Genomic DNA, 27,314 nt, shown 5'->3' with positions numbered 1-27,314 from the left:
ATCTCTCAGCATCCCCCGCACGTGGGGAAAGGATGATGAAACCAGCCAATCGATGTTGTTAAATTTACCCATGGCCAGTTCGTGGAACGAAGAGCACAGCTGGTGAACGGACAAGTGAGGCGGTGAGTTCCTACTTCGTTTTTTGCCTTTCTTGTGTTGTTTGTGTGTTGTTCTTTTGTTGTCCTGTTTTGTTTTCCCCTAATTGTTCTTGTGTTGTTTAAACAACAACAACAATCTTGTGTTGTTTTCTGCCGTTCTTGTGATATTATTGTTTTTTTGTTATTCTTATGCTTTTCATGTTCCTATGTTCCTATGCTGTTTTCTTGCCGTTGTTGTTTTGTACCGTTTCTCTGTATGTTTGTTGTTCTTCTCATGTTGTTCGTGTTCTTCCTTTGCATGCTGTTTTCACTGCGTTTTGTTGTTTGTGAGTGGTCCCCATGTTATCGTTTTTGTTATTATTGTTTCCATGTTATTTTTTATGTTGTTTGTGTTTTATTATGTCTTCTGTAATTCTTACACTTTTCCTATTTTGTTGTTATGCGCAGTTGTTTCCTCTCCATCTATCTGAATACTCCATAGCAAAGACAGGTATGACATTTACGCTTTTTAGTACTTCCGAGACAGTGATGGGAATATCCACATATTTATTAGTCAATGTCCAAACATACAGTACAGTGGCTATTTGTTCACTTGGCTATTTATTTTTATCACAGTTAATTATTTTTATGAATATTGAATGGATGTTTTACCTACGAAGTCAATATGTTGACCAAGAACTGTAGCAAAATATTGAGTGAGTGAGTGAGTGGGTGCATGGGTGAGTGAGTGAGTGGATGAGGGGACACTAGAAATGGCCTTCACAGAATGTATCTATCGATGTTACTTGGCAACACGTTAACCACAAACCTACCCAACCGCTCCAGTACTTACAAAGCGATTCAAAGGTAATTATAGATTGTGGCTCCTAGGTATACAAACTGCGCAAAAACTCAAACGGCACGACGCATGCTCCTAATGAAATGTATATTATCTACGAATCATTGGCTATTCGACACCGATGTCTGTATAACTATGTAGGTTAATACGCGTCTTGTTTCAAGCAACTTTGGTACAAACCGAGAGAATGTTTGTTATGCAGGAAGCATGATCGGATTTACTTGTCTTTAGAAAGCATGTTTCAGTGTTTTCTGTGAGAGCAGGTATGTAAACCACATCGGAGGTTCGCATCAATTTGAAGAAAGCATCTATTGAGACAATCAAATGATGATTCAAACTCACGGTGCATTACATTAACAACATTTATTCAACACCACAAACATAATTGTGGACAGGTAAACCCCGTTAATCCGGACGGAATCGCTCCGATTGAAATTAACAAATGTCCAGATACACATGTGTCCGAAAGGACGAATGATGAGTACGGAGTAACGTAATATAAAAGTTCACAATACTAAGTGTCCGGAATTTTGCGTTTCCGGATTAACGAGGTCCAAACTTTGTGTTTCTTTGAAAGTTTCCTTACATTGTTAGATGATTTAACAGTTCTATGACATACCTCTGTCCTATATGATTGGTATCACCATTCGTAGTTACCGGTTACGTATATTTGGACCTGTGAAGATCCGGGGTAGAACAGGTCTTCAGCAACCAAATGCCTGCCGTAAAAGGCGATTATGCTTGTCGTCAGAGGCGACTAATGGGATCGGTGGGTCAGGCTCCCTGACTTGGTTGATGCATGTCATCGTATCCCAATTGCGTGGATCGATGCTTGTACATAGTAAATACAGAAAAGGATTGTCCCCAAATCGATCAACGAAGATTAGCTGCCTTTTCAGCGTGTCTACATTACACGGCAATAAATGCATATTTATATCAAATCAATTATGATTAATTAATATTATAAAAAAAGTAGCCAATAAAACAGTTTTTAGTAGCAACCCTGTTCGTATCATATCTTCATAGCTATAAATCTTAGAGATAATCCGACGAACGCATGGGAAGAAATGTTTACATTCCGAGAAACCAACGCCATTGGATGGAGTGATCACGTGGGCTTTGGCTGAGATGACGCACCGGATGTAAACAACTGCGCGTTTTCGAGTAGAAATGCCACCTGCTGGGAAGGTTTTGCGCTGATATAGTGTGCGTTCCCCAATGAGCCATTCAAACACGTGGTTGATGTACTGGAAAAATAACAACAAGCCACAGCTACATCGTGCCACGAACGTATATACATTCTATATACGTCTTTGATCGTGCTATACTGACCTTGCTAAACTAACATTTAGTCTCTGAAATCTTATATTAAACAATATCCTTCTTGACTCTAAAAAAAATAAAAAAATTCCCTTTGCTGATTTGTTGAATAGAGCTAGCTTCTGCTGGCTAGACTTGCTTTTTGTATATTTTTTTTCTAGATTATTTTTTTTTCATAAAATAAATATATTCCACGGTTATGGTGCAGGACTATGACCTTGCCTCTTCTGGAGACTGGAGGCAAATGTTAAACTGTAATTAATCTAAACATGTTCTAGTTAAACTGGTTGAATACTCATGTAGATAGAAGAACACCAGAGACCATATAAAACAAAAATATGGTCTCTGAATAACACATACGATTTGAATAAACACTGGAAGAACAAGAAGAAAATGTAAACATTCGGTCTTTTTTCATTCCTGGGATTAATGAGATAAGAGAGAACTTTAACGATTGCTTCGTTTTCCGGAAGTCACACAAAAAATCATTCGTGACCAACTCGTGTTATTCCGCGACGAGCCGAATTGCAGGTTACGGAAAGGGGCGAGTGGTGACGAATGAAAAAATGTGTATTTCCAGTGAACGCTCGTTAGTCCCGAAACCGTTTTTAAAAAAGGGGTCAGCATTACGTTTTCATTCCTTTGTCAAGTTAATGTTTGTTTAACACGTGTGTGCCCGCAGGTGTTACTTTGTTTAACACGTGTGTGCCCGCAGGTGTTACTTTGTTAAACACGTGTGTGCCCGCAGGTGTTATTTCATTTAACACGTGTGTGTCCACAGGTGTTATGTTATTTGATGTATGCTTACCCACAGGTGGTGATAGGTGACAAGAAACCAATTCTGATCGTTAAAGGCGACTTGACTCGGTTGATCGTCGTACCCCGCCATGGGGTATTACTCATCATAGCAATCACTGGATTGTCTGCTCCAGATCAGTCTATTTCATCGGGCAGTCATCTATGGCTGGGCCACAGTAGAGTGCGAAGTGTAAACAAACTACCACCCAAAAACAACACCTAAACAAACAACCAAGCAGACATTTCTGGGACAACTGCAATTTGTCTTTATAAAACTCACCGCCTCACCCAGTGGCAACGAAACGATTGACTAACATTGAAAACTCGTTGGATGATCGTTGTTGCCTGGAAAGCATACTGGGGATTTATCCTTTCTTTTTATATTTATCTAACATCCAAACCTAAAATTATACAAAACGTCATGGAAACTGGGTTTTTTGTGAACGAGCTGTGTACCTGACATCTGACACACACGTACCACAGTGATAGCGCGAAACGCCAAAGTAGGATCAAGGTCAAGGTCATGGACTGGTGTAAACATTCACCCTTCAGCATGGCACCACTCTTGGCAGGCGTGAATGTGCTTTGATATGTTTGGTTCACTTGACAAGGAGGGTCAGTTTCCGCAGTCTCAGAGTAAGGATGGAGATAGTGAGTTCGCTTTGAGCATTATTTCAGTTCCATCACGGCGGGTCAGCTTGATGAAGGAGACAGGCCCGGGGTTATCATTATGACCAGAATTACAAGTCACATTTATAAATAGATAGAGATTGTGAACCGTTGTGTTTCCCTGTCAATGTCTTATATATTAGGAATACAAATTGTATGGTAAAAGCTTTAGTATTGTTCTTAAATTATTCGATGTGTCAGATGTATTTTCACTTTGAAGAAGGGACTTTAGAATCCGCGTATGAATACAGTGTTTAAGTGACCCGCCCCATGTATAATATAGTGCTATATGACTTGTTCCCACGTGTCTACAGAATCACCTCTTTGACCTCATTTGCTTATTTATCGGATCGTGATACCAAGTTTATCTGACTGGTGTATGGCACCAATAACACTGTCCATTAAATAATAATCATGTTTCCCAGTGTTAGAGAAAAAACATTCCAGGCATCCAATACTCAATACCAGCAAATGTGAAATCACATCATGTTTATCTCTTAATTACGTCATAAGCTAATTTGCATATTACGTGAGCGGACGTTTCTCATGGTTTGTAAAAGAACACATACCAGTTAACATATGAATTCAGCATAGATTCACCTCCAGTTATTATAAGACCCTTAAAGTTTCGGGATGGAATATCTTCAGCAACCCATTCTTGCCTTAAATGCGACCACTAGCGGATCGGGTGGTCAGGCTCGCTGACTTGGTTGATGCATGTCATCGTATCCCATTTTCGTGGATCGATGCTCATGACGTCAATCACTGGATTGTCTGGACCAGACTATTATTTACAGACAGCCGCCATATAGCTGGAATATTGATGAGTGCGGCGTTAAACAAAGAAACAAAAACAAACAAACCTCCATTTATAAGTAATTTTCATGATATAATGTTGAGGCCTGGCTCCAGTAAACAGTCCAGAAGTAATGTGTATACACTTCCGGTTGTAAAGTTTTGCCACGTATTTCAAGTTTCATACCGGGATCTTTCTTTCTCAAGCCAAAAAGGCATCAGTCTACATTTTGTATTGGTTGCTGGTGTATTTGGAAAAGAGTCAATCACAGAAAAGGTTAAGTGATGCAATCTGGTTGGTTAAAGAGAATCACCCTTTCTGAATCATTTCATTAACAAATTTTTAGCTGGTTCTGGAATTTTGTTAGTGTCGACAGTTTACACATTAACTGTGATCTTAGTGAAAGACCTATCGCCTTAGGGCAAATATACCGCCTTGGGTACGCTTGAATATAATGTTATCCTCAGTTCAAACTGACAGTTCTTTATTCGGGGCAAATGAAGTGGCCCTAGGGTCCAATTTAGAGGGTGACCAAACATAGACATTGATTGGTTGGAAAAGAAAAAAATGTCGTCTGCTCCACATTGCCGTACATTTGTAGATTAATATTGCAAAGTAATACTAGAAGTTACCAGATTTGTTTCCAGATTGAATTACGAAAGATGTAAATCAGATGCACTTTCTGGAAGAGGATGTAAAAGATGTTGTAACATGTGCAAACCATGTACATCTTTGTGTTATTGTACGGGTGGTCCTTACGTTACGCTATGAATGGGAGGATGTTAACATATCTTGATGGAGGCTACTAAAATATTCCTAATGATTGAGTTAATATTTAACGTCAAATCGGCAATATTTCAACCATATCGTGCTACATTTAAAATAGATATATTTAGACTGTATAAAAAAACTGTCGTCGAAGGACAATAAAATAACAGACTTATCACAGATTTTATTTAAAACTAGTATAAAACCATAACAACATATCACTATCAATAACAATACATGATCATGAGCTGTAGGTGGCCACCAACTGAAGGTATATCACAATACCAGGGACCATGAGTGAGTGAGTATGGCTTTACGCCGCTTTATAGCAATATTCCAGCAATATCACGGCGGGGGACACCAGAAATGGGCTTCACACACTGTATCCATGTCAGGAATCGAACCCGGGTCTTCGGCGTGACGAGCGAACGCTTTAACCACTAGGCTACCCGACTAGCCTTAGACTGTTTAGAATTATTATACAACTTTGGGATATACTGTAAAGATAGTTATATGTGGCATTGTTTAAGTGATGGCTCATCGGCCTCAACGTCCAGAGTCTTAGATCTTGATGATGGAGAGAATCTAAAAAATTAAGATTGCTTTTGCGGGCTCCATCATAGATGATGGAGCCATGCTTGTGTTTAGAACGGATGAGTTATCTATACAAGCGAAGAAGGGTTGACTGGTCCCCTCCCCACTTGGAATTGGAAACAACTTTTAATAGATCTAGTGCCGTGAGGCGAGCCTCGGAGTTTTGCCCCTTTTATAAACTCATGTTGATATATTTGATATCAAAAGACACTCGGGCGAGATTCTCTATATATACACTACTGGGCCCGGTTCCCCAAAGCGATCTTAGCGCTTAGATGATCGCAAGTCCCATACTTTAACATAGACTTACGGTCATCGTAGCACTAAGATCGCTTTGAGGAACGGGGCCCTGAACTCTGTATAAGGATATTCTGATGTCGAGATTGGGACTGAAAAAGACTAATAGCTTGGATAAGTTTTCATGAAAATAGGGGCGGTCGGGTAGTTAGTGGTTAAAGCGTTCGCTCGGCACGCCGAAGACCCGGGTTCGATTCCCGACATGGGTAAAATATGTGAAGTCTTTTTCTGGTGTCCCCCGCCGTGATATTGCTGGAATATTGCTAAAAGCGGCGTAAAACCATACTCACTCACTATTACTTGATATTCCCATAGATCCGGGGCATTGCCTACATACTAGTATTCGTTTTAAAATGAACATAAGTAAACAATTGTCGTCCTCTGAGTTTTGTATAAGTAGATACTGTCTCAACATCCTAATGAATAGTTGAGACGTATAGTGAGCTACGGGTTTTGGTTAAATTTAAATTTAATGAGATATTCGTCAGTCATGGTTCTGGACTAGTCGTCGCCAGGTACTATCCGTAACAATCCACAGAGTTTGCAGACAAATGGGCGCACGTGTGGTTTAGTCGTCTCAGGCGGCGCAATTCACCGTGCAGAGTTACGGCCCTTGGGCCTGCCAGGTACTATGATTCGTGGGTTCGAATCCCGTTTCTTGGCACCATATCCGTGTTTGTGGTTTTCACCAAGTGGCGAACGTTTAAAACCTACATCACTTCGGGCTTTCCACCACTATATTACAGAAACACCCAGTCTGTCAAAAGTAGCGTTAAATTACACTCATTCAGTCACTCACTCACAACAGGATGTGTGAACGACTTGAATCAAAGTTAATGGGACTGCGAATTGACCCGAGGTCGAGTACCCGCTTTTAACAGTATTTCAGTTATATCGCGGCGTGTCAGCTTAATGTGGGAGGAAAGCCCGAAGTGATGCAGGTCTCGGACGTTTACCACTTCGGTGAAACCCACGAGCACGGGTATGGTGCAGACAAATCTAGAAACATAATCGGGGCGAACCGGGATTCGCACCCACGATCCTAGGTTTCTGGCGTATGATGAAACAGGCGACAGGGTGGCACGGCCTTGTGACTTGGTTGATAGCGTGTCCGACGGCGTGGGACGATGCTCACAATATCAATCACTTGTTCGTATGATGCATATTCAATTATTTACAAAGCGCCGTGCTGAGTTAAACAAGATACAGTAAACTACGGTTATAACGAACTAAAGGGGACTACTAATTTCAGTTCGTTATAACCGTAGTTCGTTGTAAGCATATATACAGTATAACTACAGCAAATAGTGGGGACCAAAAAAGTAAGTTCGTTATATCCGTCAGTTCGTTAAAAGCGTGTTCGTTATAACCGTAGTTTACTGTATATGAGTGACATAGACTGATTAACATTTTGCAATAAACACATGTAATAGACCGTTTATTAAACAAGGAATAGGGCTTGAAATAAATTGTGATCGATGTTATCAAAATAATTCCATTCGATGAAAACGGAAATGTTTTAAGATTCATTTTCTTCGTGGTTTCGGGAGAAATATAGCCATAGATTCGCACTGTCATTTACCTGTTGTCATGGTAACAAACAAACTAAATGGAGATTTGTTGTGAATGCTATATAAGCGAGATGTCTAGACTTCTATGTCCACCTACAAGTACAGAGAATATCCACGTCAATGAACAACTGTCACTATTGTCAACAATCGTTGCGGAAATACCTATATGAACTGAACTATTTCCGCTGACGTCAACAACGCCTAATTAAAAGTAACGGGATACTGTGTTCGGTGTTAATGATTCGTTATTTTCCTTTCATGAGGGTTTGACACTGGGAGACAAATAGCTCCTATTACTATTATAAAAGTCACAATATTAAGAAGACAGCAAAAACAACGCCGAGATACTTAGGTAAGTTCCTTCTGTGTTTTCATATTTGTAAAACATTTAGTCAATGGGGGATATGGGGCCTTTGTTTTGTCACATGTTAATTTCATGACCTTAACGGGTCAATAGATGAGATAACTGTGTACTGACACGAGTGACGAGACATGCTCTTTGTGGTATGCACCATCGCCCTCTCATCCTTGAAAATCCGCGATTCATTGATGCAGACAGAGGCTAGTTCCAGCGTTAAGTGGTATTTCACACAAAGTGTCACATATGTAATATTCATAAACCGAAACGTCACTTATCGTCGATATCGTATTATATAGATAATATATTTAAACTGGGTGTGGTGAGTGTGTGGGTGTAGTGGGGGTGTCGGTGGGGTGACAGTGTGGTTTGTTTGATGGTGTGGGTGGTGTGAGGTTGAGGGTTAGGATGTGATGTGGGTGTGGGTGAAAGCGTGTGTGGGGTGATGGTGAGGGTGGGGCAAGGATGAGGGTGGGGTGAAGGCGTGTGTGGTGTGAGGTTGAGGGTGTGTGTAGGGAGAGGGTGTGGGTGGGGTGAGAGCGTGTGTGGGGTGAGGGTGGAGCAAGGGTGAGGGTGGGGTGAAGGCGTGTGTGGTGTGAGGTTGAGGGTGTGTGTAGGGTGTGGGTGGGGTGAGGACGTGTGTGGTGTGAGGGTGAGGGTGGGATAAGGGTTAAGGTGAAGGTGTGGTCAGGGTGAGGGTGTGGATGTAGTGAGGGTGTGGGTGAAGGTGGGGCGAGGGTGAGGGTGGGGCGAGGGCGAGGGTGGTGTGAAGGTGATGGTGTGGGTGGGATGAGGGTTAAGGTGAAAGTGTGATCAGGGCGAGGGTGAGCGTGAGGGTGTAAGCATGAGTGTGGGTGTGGTTGTGGGTGCAGATGTAGTTGTAGGTGTGGTTGTGGGTGTAAGCTTGGTTGTGGTTGTTGATGTGTTTGTAGGCGTGGTTGTGGATGTAGGTGTGGGTGTGGATGAGGGTGGGGGTGTTGTGGATTTAGGTGTGGATGTAGGTGAGGATGTGTTTGTCGGCGTGGTTGTGGGTACAGGCGAAGGTGTGAGTGTGGTTGGGGATGTGTCTGTCAGTACAGGTGAGATTGTGGTGTCCTTATTCGATTCGAGGTCATTGTGTCAGAGGAAAGCGCATGCCCTCAATTCATGACCTATTTGGCCCGCCGCCAAGTACACGGAGAAAACAACATCAACATACACAGGCCGCATGCTAAATCTAAAAATAATGCAATCGGCTACGATACTTAATATAGTTTATCTACGATGCTGTCTCATTCGAAGGAATTTATCAGAGGAGGAAGCCCAGTTTTCGCTCGGGTTGCATTCCAGCATATCATTCTAAACAGGCCCGCCTTCACGCCTTGCGTAATCATGCACTCTGGCATTTGCGTCTGTACTTGCAGTCACTAAAACAGTTCTTCCAAGTGATGGACGGGAAATAAATGCATGTGCCCGTGTTAAGTTTAGTGTGAAGTGGGGTGGAACGGAGTTTAACGTTGCATTCCAAATTATTGCGCTCATTACTGCGTGCGTGCGTCCATTTTGTACTAGTCCGGACTAATGCCGATTTAATAGTGCTGGTTTGTTTGTTTGTTGTTTAACGCAGCACTCAGCAATATTCTAGGTACGAACGGGATCGGGTGGTCAGGCTCGCTGACCTGGTTGATGCATGTTATCGTATCTCAATTGTGCAGGTCGATGTTCATGATATCAACCACTGGCTTGTCTGGTCCAGACTCGATTGTTCACAGACCGACGTCATGTAGCTGGAATAGTGCGGCGTTAAGCAACAAACAAAACAAATCTAGCGACCACCACGATTACTACCACTGCCTCTAACACCACCACCAGAGCGTACGCCTCTACCACCACGACCACTACAAGTTATGTTATAATACCTTCTACATTACTGTTGCCAGAGCGAAATAATGCAATACTCCACTATACAATCAACACTATACTACTACTGCTGCTGCTGCTACTACTACTTCTTCAACAACAACAACAACAACAACAACAACAACAACAACAACAACAACAACAACAACAACAACAACAACTACTACTACTACTACTACTACTACTACTACTACTACTACTACTACTACTACTACTACTACTACTGCAACAACTACTACTACTACTACTACTACTACTACTACTACTACTATTAAGATCCGGGGTAAAATAGGTCTTCAGCACCCCATGTTTGCCGTAAAAGGCGACTATGCTCGTCGAAAGAGGCGACTAACGGGTGGTCAGGATCGCTGACTTGGTTCATGCATCCCTACTACTACTACTACTACTACTACTACTACTACTACTCCGGCACGCCTGCTACTGCTACTGAATAAACTGCTGAAATCATGAAAGAATACCACATGCGAAATAGAAATAGTGCAATTATAAAATAATAACAAAATACTCTCACATTTGTAGCAACAGATCGGCTTGCATGTCCGGTTCCCTGTAACATCCCGTTGACAAAACGGCCCCGTCAGTCACAAGTATGGGGTGAGAATGTGTACATACTACACCCTCAAGTCCTGTGACAGAAGGGGCCCTCGGCGCTCCACCCCCACCGCCTAGCACCCCGAGGGGTGATTGCGCGGACGCTGTGGGGGCGTCACGCCTCGGACCGAGGGTTGTGACTAGGTCACAGGGTTCTGTTTAGAATGCATGGAAGCATCCCAAAGACGAAGTAAGCGTTATTCTGTGTAGATCCATCCGGTCAGCGCCAATGCCGCCATCTTCCCAGAGTATCACCCCGAAATGATCGCTACCAGGAAGAAATCCCGATAACAACTTCTCTCGGTTTGGGATAGCAATACTGAAGATATCTCACTTACCTGTCGGCTTTTATATCTTACAGGACACCGCCTCGTCAGCAATATCTCACGTGATGATTACACACCTAAACTTTTTATATAAAATGCCGACTTTGCACAACATTGTTCTTTGATGTACATGACAACAAGGGGAGCTTACTCTAATCAGAACGTGTCTGCGCGGTTAACCGCTGTGATCGATAAGATCGCACTGCTTGCGTGGAAGGCAAATTCAGGATATTCAGCATTTATCTATTCTTAACATTTAGTGTTATATCAGTTATGGAGACTGGTTTGTGATTTCTTTTTATCAATACAGGACCAGCTAAGTGGCGAAGTCACCAAATAACCCCTTCAGAGGTAATCAGGTTTGAGATAAAAATTAAATGTTAATGTATATAAAAGTATGAAAATAAATTTAAGTATTTAATTTAAGTAGGTGTGTATGCACTATTTGGGCATCCTGGTCTATATATTCCCCTAATTATTCACTATTGTCAGTCTTGGTCTATATATTCCCCTTATTATAACTATTGTGAATCCAGGTCTGTATATTACTCTCATCGTCCACAGTTGGGAATCCTGGTCTATATTCCTTTCATTATCCACAGTTGTGAATCCTGGTCTATATATTCCCCTTATTACCCACAGTTGGGAATCCTGGTCTATATTCCTTTCATTATCCACAGTTGGGAACCCTGGTCTATGTATTCCCCTTATAACGTACAGTTGGGAATCCTGGTCTATATATTCCCCTTATTACGCACAGTTGGTAATCCTGGTCTATATATTCCCCTTATTACCCAAAGCTGTGAATCCTGGTCTATATATACCCCTTATTACCCAAAGCTGTGAATCCTGGTCTATATATTCCCCTTATTACCCACAGTTGTGAATCCTGGTCTATATATTCCCCTTATTACCCACAGTTGTGAATCCTGGTCTATATATTCCCCTTATTACCCACAGTTGGTAATCCTGGTCTATATATTCCCCTTATTACCCACAGTTGTGAATCCTGGTCTATATATTCCCCTTATTACGCACAGTTGGGAATCCTGGTCTATATATTCCCCTTATTACCCACAGTTGGGAATCCTGGTCTATATATTCCCCTTATTACCCACAGTTGGGAATCCTGGTCTATATAATAAGCCCATATCTGGTATCCCCCGCCGTGACATTGCTGGAGTATTTCTAAAAGCGGCGTAGAACCATACTCACTCACTCAAAAAGAAGGTTCTAGTCCCGATTTTATCCTATTACGAACCTTGGTCAGTCAGCACCTCACACGTGCTGGTGCCTTTCACAGTAGTGACACATATCTGAGACCCGCGTCCCCCTTTTCTCTTCCACTGAGCTCACTTGTGATATAATTAAAGGACTGTAACTCACTAACTCGCTCCCTGTTGCTCGCATGCCTGTGTTACAACACGTGACACACATAGGGAACTCCATATAACAAAATCACCCACAAAAAAACCAAAACAAACTTGGTGGCTTAATTCATTGGCGTGCGTCAATCCGTCCCGTGCTCGCGTGTAATGCTTTACTTTTGAAAGAAAATTCTTTGAAACAGGATCTGCCCTACTTATGTGTAAAATGAATAAGTTTCCAGATGCAGACAGGAAGTCTTACATTATTAAGATCGCGGGGAAAAGGTCTGTCATTTTTTATCGGTAAATGAATCACGTGTTTTGAAAATGTATAGCCTAATGTGTATCCCACGAAAATAAAAGCGTCGACCCTTAATCTATTTTTAAGAGAATATCTCGTAATTGTTTCTTCTCTCGTCTTCTAAAAGAATGGCTCGTCTATTTGCAGGAATTTCACATAATTGGAAATATTATCCATCCATAAAACGCCCAGGTTCAGTGGGCTAACTGTTATTAATTTTGGTAAATGCCACAAGCCTATCAGTTTTGCAAAAGAAACTCGATATTCTAGTTTTTTACCAGGTAAACGGTCTTGACCAGATTAAAGAAACTAAACGGGAATACTGGATTCAGCGTTAATTGTGTCTAGGGAAATGCTTGTCCAGAATATGTGGGCTTGGACGACCGCGTGAACTAAAGCGTGAGGATCACCAATCAGTCTTATTTATAGCGCGAAAACGCTGAAATAATATTATCGTTTGTATAAGTGACTATGTTTTTTTCCCGTCAAGAAACGAAAATGAGAAATACTGTCCAACGCCGGTTCAGCCCGATTATGTTTCCAGATTTGTGAGCACATACCCGTGCTCGTTGGTTTGACCAAAGTGGTAACAGGTCTTAGACCGGCATCCATTTGGGCTTTCCTCCCACATTAAGCTGATACGCTGATGTAACTGGAATACTGTTAGAAGCGGCGTTAAATCCAACTCACGGAATAAATATGTTTAGATATTTAGATATCCCTGCACACTTCCGTGACTGCACCAGTAGATCAGACCGGCACGGTGAAGACACCATGGTCACAATGGCTTCAATTGACCAATCAAACGTAAGCATCCCGTATCAATCGAGTGTCGGGAAATGGTTTCACCCGACATTTTGTAAATACTGTTCAAGGTATTAATTTAGCCATTTGGGTAGTTGCAAACGTGAAATCGATTTAATCTTATTGTATCTACCTACGTGATTGCATTGTGTTTCACTGAAGTGGGTCAAGTATTTTGGTTTGGGTACGTAAAGAAAATACATTTACAGATTAAAACCGATCTTCGCTGATAGTTGAATCCACCCTTTCTACATTCTGAAAATATTTGGTTCAACCGATGCCACAATTTTTGAGTGAAGCGCCCGTTTTGTTATTGGGTTTCACATGACTTGCAGCCATGTTTCGGCGACGCATAGTCATATTTGGAATATGTTTATTCAATGTTTATTTCAATTGTTAATATGTTAATCAATAGTTTAATGACAAAGAAGGCATTGCAGTAATGTATGGGGCTTGAAAGTGGTTTCTGTTCGGCGACCACATTTGCATATTTATCAGATCGTGACACCATGTTTATCGTGCTGGTTTATCGTATGAATAATACCAGCTTGTATTTGGTGATTATATTTACAGAAGGAAATATATCTCTAAATGCTGATGATCTCACTCTATGTCCGGATTAACGTTGTGTCACTGTGGGTATTACTGTTAATACAGCATGTTATTTGGAACTGACAACACGAATTAGCGCCCGTGGTGTCATTGCTCTTAAAAGGTGTCCGCGGCTGGTGGCGAGTGAAGCCCCGGATGTTCCTGATTTCCCTGATTAGTTTAATGGCGAAATTCCAAATCTCTAGGACAAAGTTACGTAAGTCAGGTATTTTTGATTTTGAGCCAAACATTTGCTTACTTGACAAAGGGGTAACAAGATAAACTGACTTGATAAGTTGCCGTCTATAACCTCGTATATACAGGTTTATGTGGTGCATAGACAACCAGACTCCCCGGGCCAAAGTCTGCTAGCATGACTCGCTTGTTGAAGAAAATCTTTCTGATGGTAAAAAGCCTGTTATCGCTCTGTGAACTTGTCTGTCATATTCAATGTGAAACCTGACTTAGCAGATACTTACTTAGTAGAGTCTACAGCTGAACTTGATGTAACGATGTCTTTATTCATGTCCACAGTTGATCCTCGTTAATCAGATACCGTCATTCATGTCTACAGTTGAACCTCGTTAATCACATACCTTTACAGTTGAACCTCATTAATAAGATACCTTCATTCATGTCTACAGTTGAACCTCGTTAATCACATACCTTTACAGTTGAACCTCATTAATAAGATACCTTCATTCATGTTTACAGTTGAACCTCGTTAATCAGATACCTTTATTAGAATCTATAGTTGAACCATCGTTAATCAGATACCTTCATTCATGTTTACAGTTGAACCTCGTTAATCAGATACCTTTATTAGAATCTACAGATGAACCTCGTTGATCAGATACCGTCATTCATGTCTACAGTTGAACCTCGTTAATCACATACCTTTATTAGAATCTACAGTTGAACCTCATTAATAAGATACCTTCATTCATGTTTACAGTTGAACCTCGTTAATCAGATACCTTTATTAGAATCTACAGTTGAACCTCGTTAATCAGATACCTTCATTCATGCCTACAGTTGAACCTCGTTAATCAGATACCTTCATTCATGTCTACAGTTGAACCTCGTTAATCAGATACCTTCATTCATGTCTACAGTTGAACCTCGTTAATCAGATACCTTCATTCATGTCCACAGTTGAAACTTGTTAATCAGATACCTTCATTCATGTAAGGTCCGAAGTTCATACAATTTGGTATTCACTCTCTGAAGGTTCTTACTCCAATGAACTCACACAAGGTGAAAGTCATTTTTTGAAACATCCTCACTACTATAACTACAACTTTTTGTGAAGTGTGTTTGATTATTAGGAAACAAAACCCCTGAGCAAAGAGGAATAGGGGATTATCTGTCACGAGTGAATTTTCGAACCATGTTCAGTGAATTTCAACATTCATTCACGAGGGTCAGATAATCCGTTATTCCTAGTCGCGAGTAGTGAGTGAATGAGTTTGGTTTTACGCCGCTTTTAGCAATATTCCAGCAATATCACGGCGGGGGACACCAGAAATGGGCTTCACACATTGTACCCATGTCGGGAATCGAACCCGGGTCTTCGGCGTGACGAGCGAACGCGTTAACCATTAGGCTACCCGACCGCCCTAGTCGCGAGTAGGTTATTCTTCGCAATGTATGACATGAACACGAATATAATTTTCTATTTATTACCGAAGAAGATGTCTACATACAGAGACGAATTTTAATGTTTACCTAAAAGGACAGCAAGTCGCAAGCTCATCCACATTCTGTCAACAAAATCGTCTGAATGACGAGACAATACACTGTTGACGCGTGACGTGATATGACCCTGGGACACTTTTATTTTTTATGAACCCCCATATGTTTGCCCTCTGAGGAAATATTATAAGGGTAACGCTATTTTTCAGGGCATTATCATTTGCAGAAGCTCGAGGTCTTCCATTAACTGACCATTAATATGGAAACGTCATAGAACAAACCAGATGACGTCACTATTGAACATTGTTTAATACCAAAGCACGTATTTAAATGTACTGCCGGAACTAGTTCCGATAACATATATTGAAAACTTGTAACATCGCTGGGCTTATTCAAACACTCCGGCGCAGTAATGACTTAGCATAACACCACTGCCACAGGCTAATTTGCATATCAGGTGACCGGACTTTTCTCTTGTTTGTAAACAATCGCGCTTATACTGAGATCAGAACAGATTAGCCTAACGCAAGTATTTTGGGGCGCTTTAAATGTTGTTGTGCATAATTATATAGATATGCTACTCCAACTGCGACACTGAGGTGCATGGCAATACATATTAATACATCAAAGTGACCATATCCGTAGGGATTCGATGACAGCACTGGAGCAGTACAACCAATGTAAACATAGGATAACTGCGCAAATGGAAATAGTTTTTCACTTTTTAGGATATTTTCTCAATGACATATGACATATGATTATCTACATGTGTAAACTTGCCAAAAATGAAACAAATTAAGAACACATGCAATATCTTGAATGGACTGTGTAAGATGCGACGAATCGTCACATGCCGCTGGCCTGTGGCAGAGGTACTGTGCTGGTCGGGTGTCTAGCCGGGAGAGCCACATTTCAGAAATGGCTATTGCCGGTAGAGCCACATTTTCAGCTGAGTGCATTTCACCTATTCTAGCGGGTAATTAATTAATCCGATTACCGATACCTGTATATGAGTGTCCCACATTTTAATTATACTCCTAATTTAATACTCCCAGACTGAGGGAGGCGACCAGTTCCTACACTGTGTTAGTGACGACATCCTCATCTTCACTACAGACAAGAACATTGAACATTTGTGTACTGCAGACATTGTATTTTGTGATGGTATATTTTATGCCTGTCCCAAGTTGTTTGATCAGATTTATTGTTTACATGCTGAGGTGTTTGGCCATATGTTTCCATTAGTTTACTGTTTGTTGTCCAATCGAACAAAATAGTGTTATGTCAACATGTTTCAGTACCTATGCGATTTTGCTAGTAGAGGAGGTCTAGAGTTTGCCCCACTTACAATTCAGTTGGACTTTGAACGTGCAGCTCACGTGACTGATGTATTTCCTGGGACATTAGTTAGAGGGTGTTTCTTTCACTTCACCCAATGTATCTGGAGGAGGGTGTAGAAAGAAGGTCTGGTGATGGACTGTAAGGAAGATGAGGAGGTGAAGAAGCTGGTGAGAAGAACTGCTGCCCTCCCTCTAGTACCTCGTGACAAAGTGGATGATGTGTGGCTTGATGCCATTGCTGACTCTCCTGCAGGCCCTAAAGTGACTGCCTTCATGGACTACGTGACAACCAGTTGGGTTCAAGGAGGGGCCTTCATGCCAGAGATTTGGAACCATTTCGAAAACCAAGGCCACCGTACCAACAATCCCATGGAAGGGTGGCACAACAAGATAAAGAAACTTGCCAGGAAGTGCCACCCGAACATCTACGAGGTAGTGAAGCTATTTCAGCGAGAGCAGTCACTCAAAGAGGTTGCAGTCCTGAGACTCTCTCACCAGCAAAGAGAACCTTCACGAAGAAAGAAGTACAAGGCAATCGATGCAGGCATTGCAGTAATACAGTAATGACATTAAATCCATTGTGATATTCATATGCTATTCATATTCATCAATGTAAAGTTTTGATGAATATGTTATCCTTGTTGAATAATAAATGAGAAAACAAGACTTGTTTTGTTATATACGGTAACCTGTTAGAATCACAAAGCATGTTTTGACAGCATAGCCGCGAGAGCCACATTATACAATCACGCAACCATAACCATTGCCGCGAGAGCCACATCTATTTTCGAAATGTGGCTTTGCCGGCCTGTAACCTGCTGGTCGCATGGAACTCTCAGGAGAGTGGACTTATTCAGTGACATTGCGTGTAGAGATGATAGATCACTGAGCTCAGCTAACACACGCTTGACGACCCCAGCAATCCTGTTGCTCGGCTGACGTCACATGACATTGTTTCCCCGGTGTATCTTGCAATAAAAAATAAAAAATTACATCATATGGTTTTGTGACGTGTTTGTAAACTGTTTGGCGCTGAATTCTAAATGGCGGCCGTTGTATGGTAGTAAATTAATACGTGCCAACTTTAAATGTGTTTAAAGTTGTATTATTCTGATAAACTTAATTGAATTAAGCTGTGGATCGCGTCAATGTCAATTTACGCACGACAGTGAAATATTGTATTCATACGCTTGACCTAGTTTATGACGAGAATCCCGATCAAATGAGGTTTTAAAAAGTTATTAGCGGCAGGTAATAAATAAAATACTAAACTCGCTCCCGTATACTACTAATTGTATGAAAGTCGTGAAGATACCAAAACTACCACGGGTTTCATAACATTGGTAGCACACGGGAGCGAGTTAAGAATACTACATTTGTCTTAAATCTTGCTGTGAAACATTCCGTCTCGTCACACCACACACTACACCACACACGACAGCACTATCGTGGAACAATGTACTGATAAGCGTCTATGCCGAGGAAAACCAACATAAGGCGAATTAATCTGGGTCACACTTCGGTCATTGTATATCGGCAACTACGCTCTTATCATACACGTAAGTGTGTATTATTTTCACACTCACATATGGTGATTGGGACTACATAACTGAATGTGAGGTTAGTTCAATACTATTTTCTTGCAGTCAAATATTCTTTGTCTGGTAAAGGGTAATGATAGCTCAATCTAGATTGGACATTAGTACAAGGTTGTTGGACAGTCTAGACGCAGACTGGATACTGGCACAAGACCGTTAGACAGTCTAGATTCAACCTGGATACTGGTTCAAGACCGTTAGACAGTCTAGATGGATACTGGATACTGGTACAAGACCGTTAGACAGTCTAGATTGATACTGGATACTGTTACAATACCGTTAGACCGTCTTGATTGATACTGGATACTGGGACAAGACCGTTAGACCGCCTAGATTGATACTGTATACTGGTACAATACCGTTAGACCGTCTTGATTGATACTGGTACTGGTACAAGACCGTTAGACAGTCTAGATGGATACTGGTACTGATACAAGACCGTTAGACAGTCTAGATGGATACTGGATACTGGTACAAGACCGTGAGACAGTCTAGATGGATTTGGATACTGGTACAAGACCGTTATACAGTCTAGATGGATACTGGTACTGGTACAAGACCGTTAGACAGTCTAGATGGATACTGGATACTGGTACTAGACCGTTAGACAGTTTAGATGGATACTGGTACTGGTAAAAGACCGTTAGACCGTCTTGATTGATACTGGATACTGGTACTGGACCGTTGGACAGTCTAGATGGATACTAGTACTGGTAAAAGACCGTTAGACCGCCTAGATTGATACTGGATACTGGTACAAGACCGTTAGACCGTCTTGATTGATACTGGATACTGGGACAAGACCGTTAGACCGCCTAGATTGATACTGGATACTGGTACAAGACCGTTAGACAGTCTAGATGGATACTGGTACTGGTACAAGACCGTTAGACAGTCTAGATGGATACTGGTACTGGTACAAGACCGTTAGACAGTCTAGATGGATACTGGTACTGGTACAAGACCGTTAGACAGTCTAGATGGATACTGGTACAAGACCGTTAGACAGTCTAGATGGATTTGGATACTGGTACTGGACCGTTATACAGTCTAGATGGATACTGGTACTGTTACAAGACCGTTAGACAGTCTAGATGGATACTGGATACTGGTACAAGACCGTTAGACAGTCTAGATGGATACTGGATACTGGGACAAGACCGTTAGACCGCCTAGATTGATACTGGATACTGGTACAATACCGTTAGACCGTCTTGATTGATACTGGATACTGGTACTGGACCGTTAGACAGTCTAGATGGATACTGATACTGTTACAAGACCGTTAGACCGTCTTGATTGATACTGGTACTGGTACAAGACCGTTAGACAGTCTAGATGGATACTGGTACTGATACAAGACCGTTAGACAGTCTAGATGGATACTGGATACTGGTACAAGACCGTGAGACAGTCTAGATGGATTTGGATACTGGTACAAGACCGTTATACAGTCTAGATGGATACTGGTACTGGTACTAGACCGTTAGACAGTCTAGATGGATACTGGATACTGGTACAAGACCGTTAGACAGTCTAGATGGATACTGGATACTGGAACAAGACCGTTAGACCGCCTAGATTGATACTGGATACTGGTACAATACCGTTAGACCGTCTTGATTGATACTGGATACTGGTACTGGACCGTTAGACAGTCTAGATGGATACTGGTACTGGTACAAGACCGTTAGACCGTCTTGATTGATACTGGATACTGGTACTGGACCGTTAGACAGTCTAGATGGATACTGGATACTGGTACAAAACCGTTAGACAGTCTAGATGGATTTGGATACTGGTACAAGACCGTTAGACAGTCTAGATGGATACTGGTACTGGTACAAGACCGTTAGACAGTCTAGATGGATTTGGATACTGGTACAAGACCGTTAGACAGTCTAGATGGACTTGGATACTGGTACAAGACTGATAGACAGTCTAGATGGATTCTTGTACAAAACCGTTAGACAGTCTAGATGGATTTGGTTACTGGTACTAGATCGTTAGACAGTTTAGACTCAGACCTAGATGTGTCACAGGTACCAGATCACGAGAATGTCTAGTTATATCATGTCATTGTTCATAATACCCTGGGTATATCTTGTCTCTTGGAATATCATTGAACTTGTATTTTCTTTTCTTTCACAGACCAGACATGATTCTCTGCGTCGTCATTTCCGTGACCATCGTCGTGGTAACTGTATTTACCAGGTGGTTGATAGGGAAACAAACTGTTGGTAACTATGGTAACAGATATGTTCTGATAACGGGTTGCAACAGTGGCTTTGGAAACCTTCTGGCCAAACGTCTGGACTCTCTCGGCTTCAACGTGTTTGCTGCCTGCCACAGCGACAACGGTGTTGAAGAACTCGAAGCCGCCACGTCAAATCGTCTCGTGACCTTCAAACTGGAAATTGCTGATGAGGGCAGCATACGCCACGCTGTGGAGTTTGTCAAGTCAAGGATTCCTGTAGGATGTGGTACGTACAGAAACATACAGTGAAATATAGACGGGCTTCCCGATTGTTCATCAGTTGTATGTCGTTCTTTTTCATAAGTTAACGTTGACGTTAAGGTTATGTATAAATGACGTTAAGGTTATGTATAAATGTCGTCAAAGTTATGTATAAATGACGTTAAGGTTATGTATAAATGACGTTAAGGTTATGTATAAATGACGTTAAGGTTATGTATAGATGACGTTAAGGTTATGTATAGATGACGTTAAAGTTATGTATAATTGACGTTAAGGTTATGTATAAATGTCGTTAAGGTTATGTATTAATGAAACGTAACTCGTCTACATAACCATACGACACACGTGTGAGTGTGAGCTGAGTTTCACCCCGTCAATTTGCACAGTATATGTTACCCGCCAGGAGAAAGGGGACCTTATGGTTGCTAGGATACAATTGTGCTGTGACGTCATAAAGAAAGCCGTATGACGTCAACTTACTCGTAATTTTCTCTCGTTAGTTCGAAATGTAATAAGAACATTATTTCAAAGCATTTCCGCATACATGTCAACTTTCAATTAATCAGGCATTATATCTAAAAACTGCAATTATTACATAAACAGTAATGAGCCTGAAAATGGGAATTTGCAGAAAATGAGTCCAAATGTTTGATGCCATGTTACTTTGTATTGAATTGAAGCTGATCAAATGTATTTTTGGGATCCTACGATTCTATAGTTTTAAAATATAGGAAGAAGACAAAATGTGTTTTCACCCATAAGGTCCGTCATACTCTAAGGTGTTCCATCTTGAAGTAGAAGGAATTTGGTTTTCTGCAGCTTTTAGCAATGTTCCAGCAGTAACACGGCACGTACACCATAGCTTCACACAATGTACCCATGTAGGGAATCAAACCCGGACCTTTGCAATGCCGAGCGAACACTTTAACAACTGGGCTACCCCACCGCGCTGATGTGAAAGGAAAAGTCCAAACTGACAGAAGATTGTCATAATCGATGCGTATCTGGGATTCGAACCCGTGAACCCGAGTTTCGATCTACTGTGCGAGAATTAAATGATCGTTGGTTCTAACCCAAGAATTGCCCTGATAACGATTAGTTGGTTTTACCATCACTGGGTTTTCTTCCCACATCAAGCTGACACTCCGTGATATATGACCCGTGAAGATTCCGGGGTAGAATAGGTCTTCAGCAACCCATACTTGCCGTAAAAGGCGACTTTGCTGGTCGTAAAAGGCGACTAACGGGATCGGGTGGTCAGGCTCGCTGACTTGGTTGATGCATGTCATCGATCCCATTTGCGTGGATCGATGCTCATGATGTCAATCACTGGATTTTCGGTCCAGACTCGATTATTTTACAGACCGCCGTCATATAGCTGGAATATTGCTGAGTGCGGCGTTAAACAACAAACCAACCAACCAACCAACCGTGATGTAACTTAAATACCGTTCAAGCGGCGTTAAACATAACTCACTCACTCATTCACTGACTTCACTCCATCCAGGGCTATGGGCGCTCATCAACAACAGCGGTACAGCCGCATCTCTCGGACCCGTTGATTGGCTGCAGCGACAAGACTACGCACACGCATTGGCTGTCAACCTCCTCGGCCTTGTCGACATCACAAGGTCATTTCTACCTTTGTTGCGTGAAGGCCAAGGTCGAGTTATCAACATGTCCAGCATTCTGACCAAAGTTGGTATGGGACCGTCACCATATGTGGTATCCAAATACGCAGTGGAAGGATTTTCCGACTGCCTCAGGTTAGTGAAACAACTTCGGAATAAGATCCACCGTGTACCCTTGACATGTTGTTTTGAGTCTTTAGTCTACAGCTTTTTATTCTCAACACTGAAAAGCCATAATAGTGCATGTATAAGCAGGGAAATAGCACATGCCTTTGCATGTGTTTGTGGCATGGGGCACGGGTTGGGCAGGATACGCTGGTATTTTCGCGAAACTCTGGTGCCATCACTCTCTGATAGTAACCCGGAAACACATGTCTTTTGTCGCTTATATTTACATCTATATGCGGTATAAAATATCCGCATGTCTATCGTAATACATGTGCCATGGTACCAGTGAAGATCCGGGGTAGAATAGGTCTTCAGCAACCCATGCTTGCCCCGAAAGGCGGCTATGCTTGTCGTAAGAGGCGACTAACGGGATGTGGTGGTCAGACTCGCTGACTTGGTTGATGCATGTCATTTTATCCCAATTGCGTAGATCGATGCTCATGATGTCAGTCACTTGATTGTCTAGTCCAGGCTTGATTATTTACAGACTGTCATCATATAGCTGGAATATTGCTGAATGCGGCGTTAAACAAAAAAACAAACCAAACATGTACCACATGAGCCAGTGTGGTGTTTCAGTATGGCGAGTCATGGTGTCTTTGAAGTGAAGTTCTTCTGTGAGTGTCTTTTTAACGGGACTCAGGTTTTACATTTTTTAGAAAAAGGGGGTCTGTTTGTATTTTTTACGTAAACTTCACAGGGCTTTGCTGAACACTATCACCAGCGTAGATAAATCCCAACTTCTTTTGTGCTGTGTTTTCCTAACTAAATATGCAACATCTGTGATGTTTCTGAAAACATCTTTGTTTGTTTGTTTGTTTGTTTGTTGTGTAACGCTGCGCTCAGCAATATTTTAGCTATATGACGGCAGTCTGTAAATAATCGAGTCTGGACCAGACGATCAAGTGATTGACATCATTAGCATTGATCCACGCAAATGGGATACGATGACATGCATCAACCAAATCCCGATCCCGTTAGTCGCCTCTTACGACAAGCATAGTCGCCTTTTACGGTGAGCATGGGTTGCTGAAGACCTATTCTACCCCGGATGTTCAAGGGTCGTATATGTTAATATCTACATATTCATTAATTATGTGTGAGTGGCGTTCAGGCCTTCACCTCTCATTAAGCTCGTGATGCCACTGAAATACTGTCAAGGCGATAACCCCATCTCACACACTTGTCCACCAAGGCTTGAGCTGTTCCGGCAAGGTGTGTCCGTCATCGTCCTTCAACCTGGCTTCTACAGAACCAACTTCCTGCCGATAGAGACGATGGTGGTCAAATACAAACAGAGCTTCGCGCATGCCCACCAAGACGTCCAGGCCTTTTACGGGGAGGAGTACCTGGACAAGGGTATGTTGTTGTTTGTTTGTTGTTTAACGCCGCACTCTAAATCTAAATAATTAAAATATAAATATAAAAAAAAATATAATTTTTTTGTTTTGTTAGTTTAACGCCGCACTCAGCAATATTCCAGCTACATGACGGCGCTCTGTAAATAATCGAGTCTGGACCAGACAATCCAGTGGTTGACATCATGAGCATCGATCCTCGCAATTGGGATCGATGACATGCATCAACCAAGTCAGCGGGCCTGACCACCCGATCCCGTTAGTCGCCTCTTACGACAAGCATATTCACCTTTTACGGCAAGCATGGGTTGCTGAAGACCTATTCTAGCCCGGATCTTCACGGGTCGACAAGGGTATGAATGTATGTCCAAGCAATATACAGTGAAACCCGTTGATCCAGACGGTAATAAACACAGACAAACAGAACAAATTACTGGATTAACGAATCGTGGTACTTTTGTTAACTTTATTCGTAACAGTTACTGCTGTCATATGTTCGGATTAACGGGGTCCTGACAAACGAGGTTTCACTCTGTCTGCCCTAGTGATATATACAGTGTTCCTTCGTATGATGAAAATGTAAATTATATAAGCGACAAAACTCTTTCCATATTCAATAGAAATCTGCTAAAGAGTCGATTGTATGATTCCGACGATATCACGAGCATGTGTTTATGTATCGCTACCAAATAGTGATGATACCAGGTGTTCGCGAAAAGATGAGTGTCACCCGTCACAAACACATGCAACGGCAAGTCAGTTCTTCACCTGAAAAATTGAACATGATTTTTGTCACTGATGCGTCAATGTTGGACATGTCCTCCACATGTCTACCTTAAAACATTTCGAAAGGAACACCATGTAAATATCTTTGGATCCAGGTTCGCCCCGATTATGTTTCTAGGTTTGTCAGCACCATACCCGTGCTCGTGGGTTTCACCAAAGTGGTAAACGTCTTAGACCTTCATCACTTCGGGCTTTCCCGCCACATTAAGCTGACACGAAGTGATATAACTGGAATATTGTTAAAAGCGAATCTTGTTAAAAACGATTGTTAAAAACCCAACTCACTCACTCTTGTTTGTTCTTTCAGCGTTGAAACACTGCCATGACATTGACTCCTTGACGTCGTCTGACCTGTCACAGGTTACACGGGCCTACGTGCACGCGGTGACTGCTCGTTTCCCTCGGGCGCGTTACATTGTGGGTAGAGACGCTAACATTGTGTTCCGGGTGTTGTGGAATCTCCCCTTGTGGATGAAGGACCGATTACTGACGTTCAATTACATCCAACCTGAAGGCACGACAACACCGCATCCTTGTCAGCCGGCAGATGGCGGAACACCATCATGAAATTGTGAAAAGGACGGCTACCATTTACTCTTTGTGAATACAAAAATGGTAGACACCAATGTCCTCGAGAGTACCAGAAAACATGGACGTTGGTCAATTCAAGATTCCAATTCAAATGACGACCATCACATGATGGGACGAAGACACTGATTAACGATCAGATTTGACCTAGTTCCTGTGGTAAATCCTGCAGTCAAATCTTTACAACACTTCGAATCTTGAATGAGTACGGGTGAAAACACTTGACGTTCTTCGTTCGCTGTTGGCATGCAATAAACGAAAAGTATTATATTTCCGTATCTACAAGAAGGCCCTTGGTTTGTTCCTGAATGAGTGAGTGAGTGAGTGAGTATAGTTTTACGCCGCTTTTAGCAATATTCCAGCAACATCACGGCGGGGGACACCAGAAATAGGCTTCACACATTGTACCCATGTCGGGATTCGAACCCGGGTCTTTGGCGTGACGAGCGAACGCTTTAACCACTAGGCTACCCGACCGCCCTGACCCTGAATGAAGGAAGTATGTAAGACATCCGTGCTCGAGACTCTTCAGACATTTGTATTTTACCATCAGTTGCAAAATGTCTAAATTGTTTATGTTTATGTTTTTGTTTACAAATGACATTACTCCGTAATGCAGACATTTGATAATTCAGGCAATTTCTTCGGGATCGGTGCTGTCTGGATTAACGAGGTTTCACCGTATCCCTGTTAATGTCGGATCATTTAACAGATGTTCCAGACCGTCAGCCACAAGACGCCAGCACAACTTAATATTGTTCAAATCATCAATGATATTGCCATGGGCGGTACCGCGGAGGTTTTCTCTACATATAAAGGTGACTGTATATTTACAGACAACACTTGTCATCGTGGTCCCTCGCGATCGTGTCATTCTGGGACAAGTAGGTTACGGAAAGATACAAGTTGAGATGCATACACTCGATGCTTTTTATCACTGTCGGCATTCAAAAACTTAGTCTTTTGTTTCAAGAAGGCCCATTCGTCACCGCTCGCCAATTTCCGTAACCTGCAAGAATCTCCATTTCGGCTTATCCCGGAATGACACGAGTTGGTCATGATCATTCGTCACCACTCGCCCCTTTCCGTAACCTTCAAGAAGAAATAGTTCGCTATTCGGCTTGTCTCGGAATAACACGAGTTGGTCACGAATGGGTCACGATGACACGAACGTGAATGAGTACTCGGTATTTTACGACCACCTGGTAAATAACATCACTAGATTGTCTAAATCCCACTGCTCAGGGATCTCTATGCACTTCGTGTCTTAAGGTATCATTCATTATTTAAACGAAATCTTGATCCTATTACTCGTAACTATAGACATTTATGACGAATAAGGTCAATTGGTTGAAGCGTACGCGAACATCTGCAGTTCAAGGGGAGACAATTCTGATTGTGTTCCCATGTACCTAGTACCTCTCTCATACGTGTGTTTAATGGTGTAATGTGAAAATATATTCTGCGAATACCTATTTATTAACTGTATCTTTATTCGTCACGTCATGACCATCCCAGGTCAGGTCAGAACGACCTTTCGCGACCTTGACCGATCACTGAAAAGACTAACAAGCAGTCGGCATTAACCAATCAGAAAGCAGCTTTCTCGAGTTTTACGGCACTGGTTTCAAAATGGCGACCTCCATACCAGACAACGCTTTGAA

At 41.9% G+C, this 27,314-nt stretch overlaps 1 protein-coding gene across 3 annotated transcripts; it reads left to right on the top strand.

The window, feature by feature from the left end:
* LOC139470060 (retinol dehydrogenase 16-like) lies at positions 1-26,570 on the top strand. 3 transcript variants are annotated; one of them, XM_071252348.1, is made up of 5 exons: positions 1-122; positions 20,792-21,123; positions 22,627-22,885; positions 24,114-24,277; positions 25,370-26,570. In XM_071252348.1, exons 2-5 carry the CDS (start codon positions 20,799-20,801, stop codon positions 25,627-25,629), a joined length of 1,008 nt encoding a protein of 335 aa, XP_071108449.1. In that variant the 5' UTR covers positions 1-122; positions 20,792-20,798; the 3' UTR covers positions 25,630-26,570. The 3 variants fall into 3 exon arrangements, with proteins under 3 accessions (XP_071108449.1, XP_071108450.1, XP_071108451.1); XM_071252349.1 differs by lacking the exon at positions 1-122 and adding an exon at positions 8,020-8,101; XM_071252350.1 differs by lacking the exon at positions 1-122 and adding an exon at positions 18,641-18,662.
* The last annotated feature ends 744 nt before the right edge of the window (positions 26,571-27,314 follow it).

Source organism: Haliotis cracherodii, unplaced genomic scaffold (assembly GCF_022045235.1).
Source record: "Haliotis cracherodii isolate W230 unplaced genomic scaffold, xgHalCrac1.p SCAF_20, whole genome shotgun sequence".
Taxonomy (NCBI): domain Eukaryota; kingdom Metazoa; phylum Mollusca; class Gastropoda; order Lepetellida; family Haliotidae; genus Haliotis; species Haliotis cracherodii.
The sequence above is the reverse complement of the archived record's forward strand: the minus strand, read 5'-3'. Positions and strand labels throughout refer to the sequence as shown.

What these genes read in the sequence shown, in the direction of transcription:
- LOC139470060 (XM_071252348.1), top strand. Translation starts at nt 20,799, where the DNA reads ATGATTCTCTGCGTCGTCATTTCCGTGACCATCGTCGTGGTAACTGTA. An exon ending in AAGGATTCCTGTAGGATGTG is followed by an intron (nt 21,124 to 22,626) that starts GTACGTACAGAA and finishes CACTCCATCCAG; the next exon opens with GGCTATGGGCGCTCATCAAC. An exon ending in GGAGGAGTACCTGGACAAGG is followed by an intron (nt 24,278 to 25,369) that starts GTATGTTGTTGT and finishes TTGTTCTTTCAG; the next exon opens with CGTTGAAACACTGCCATGAC.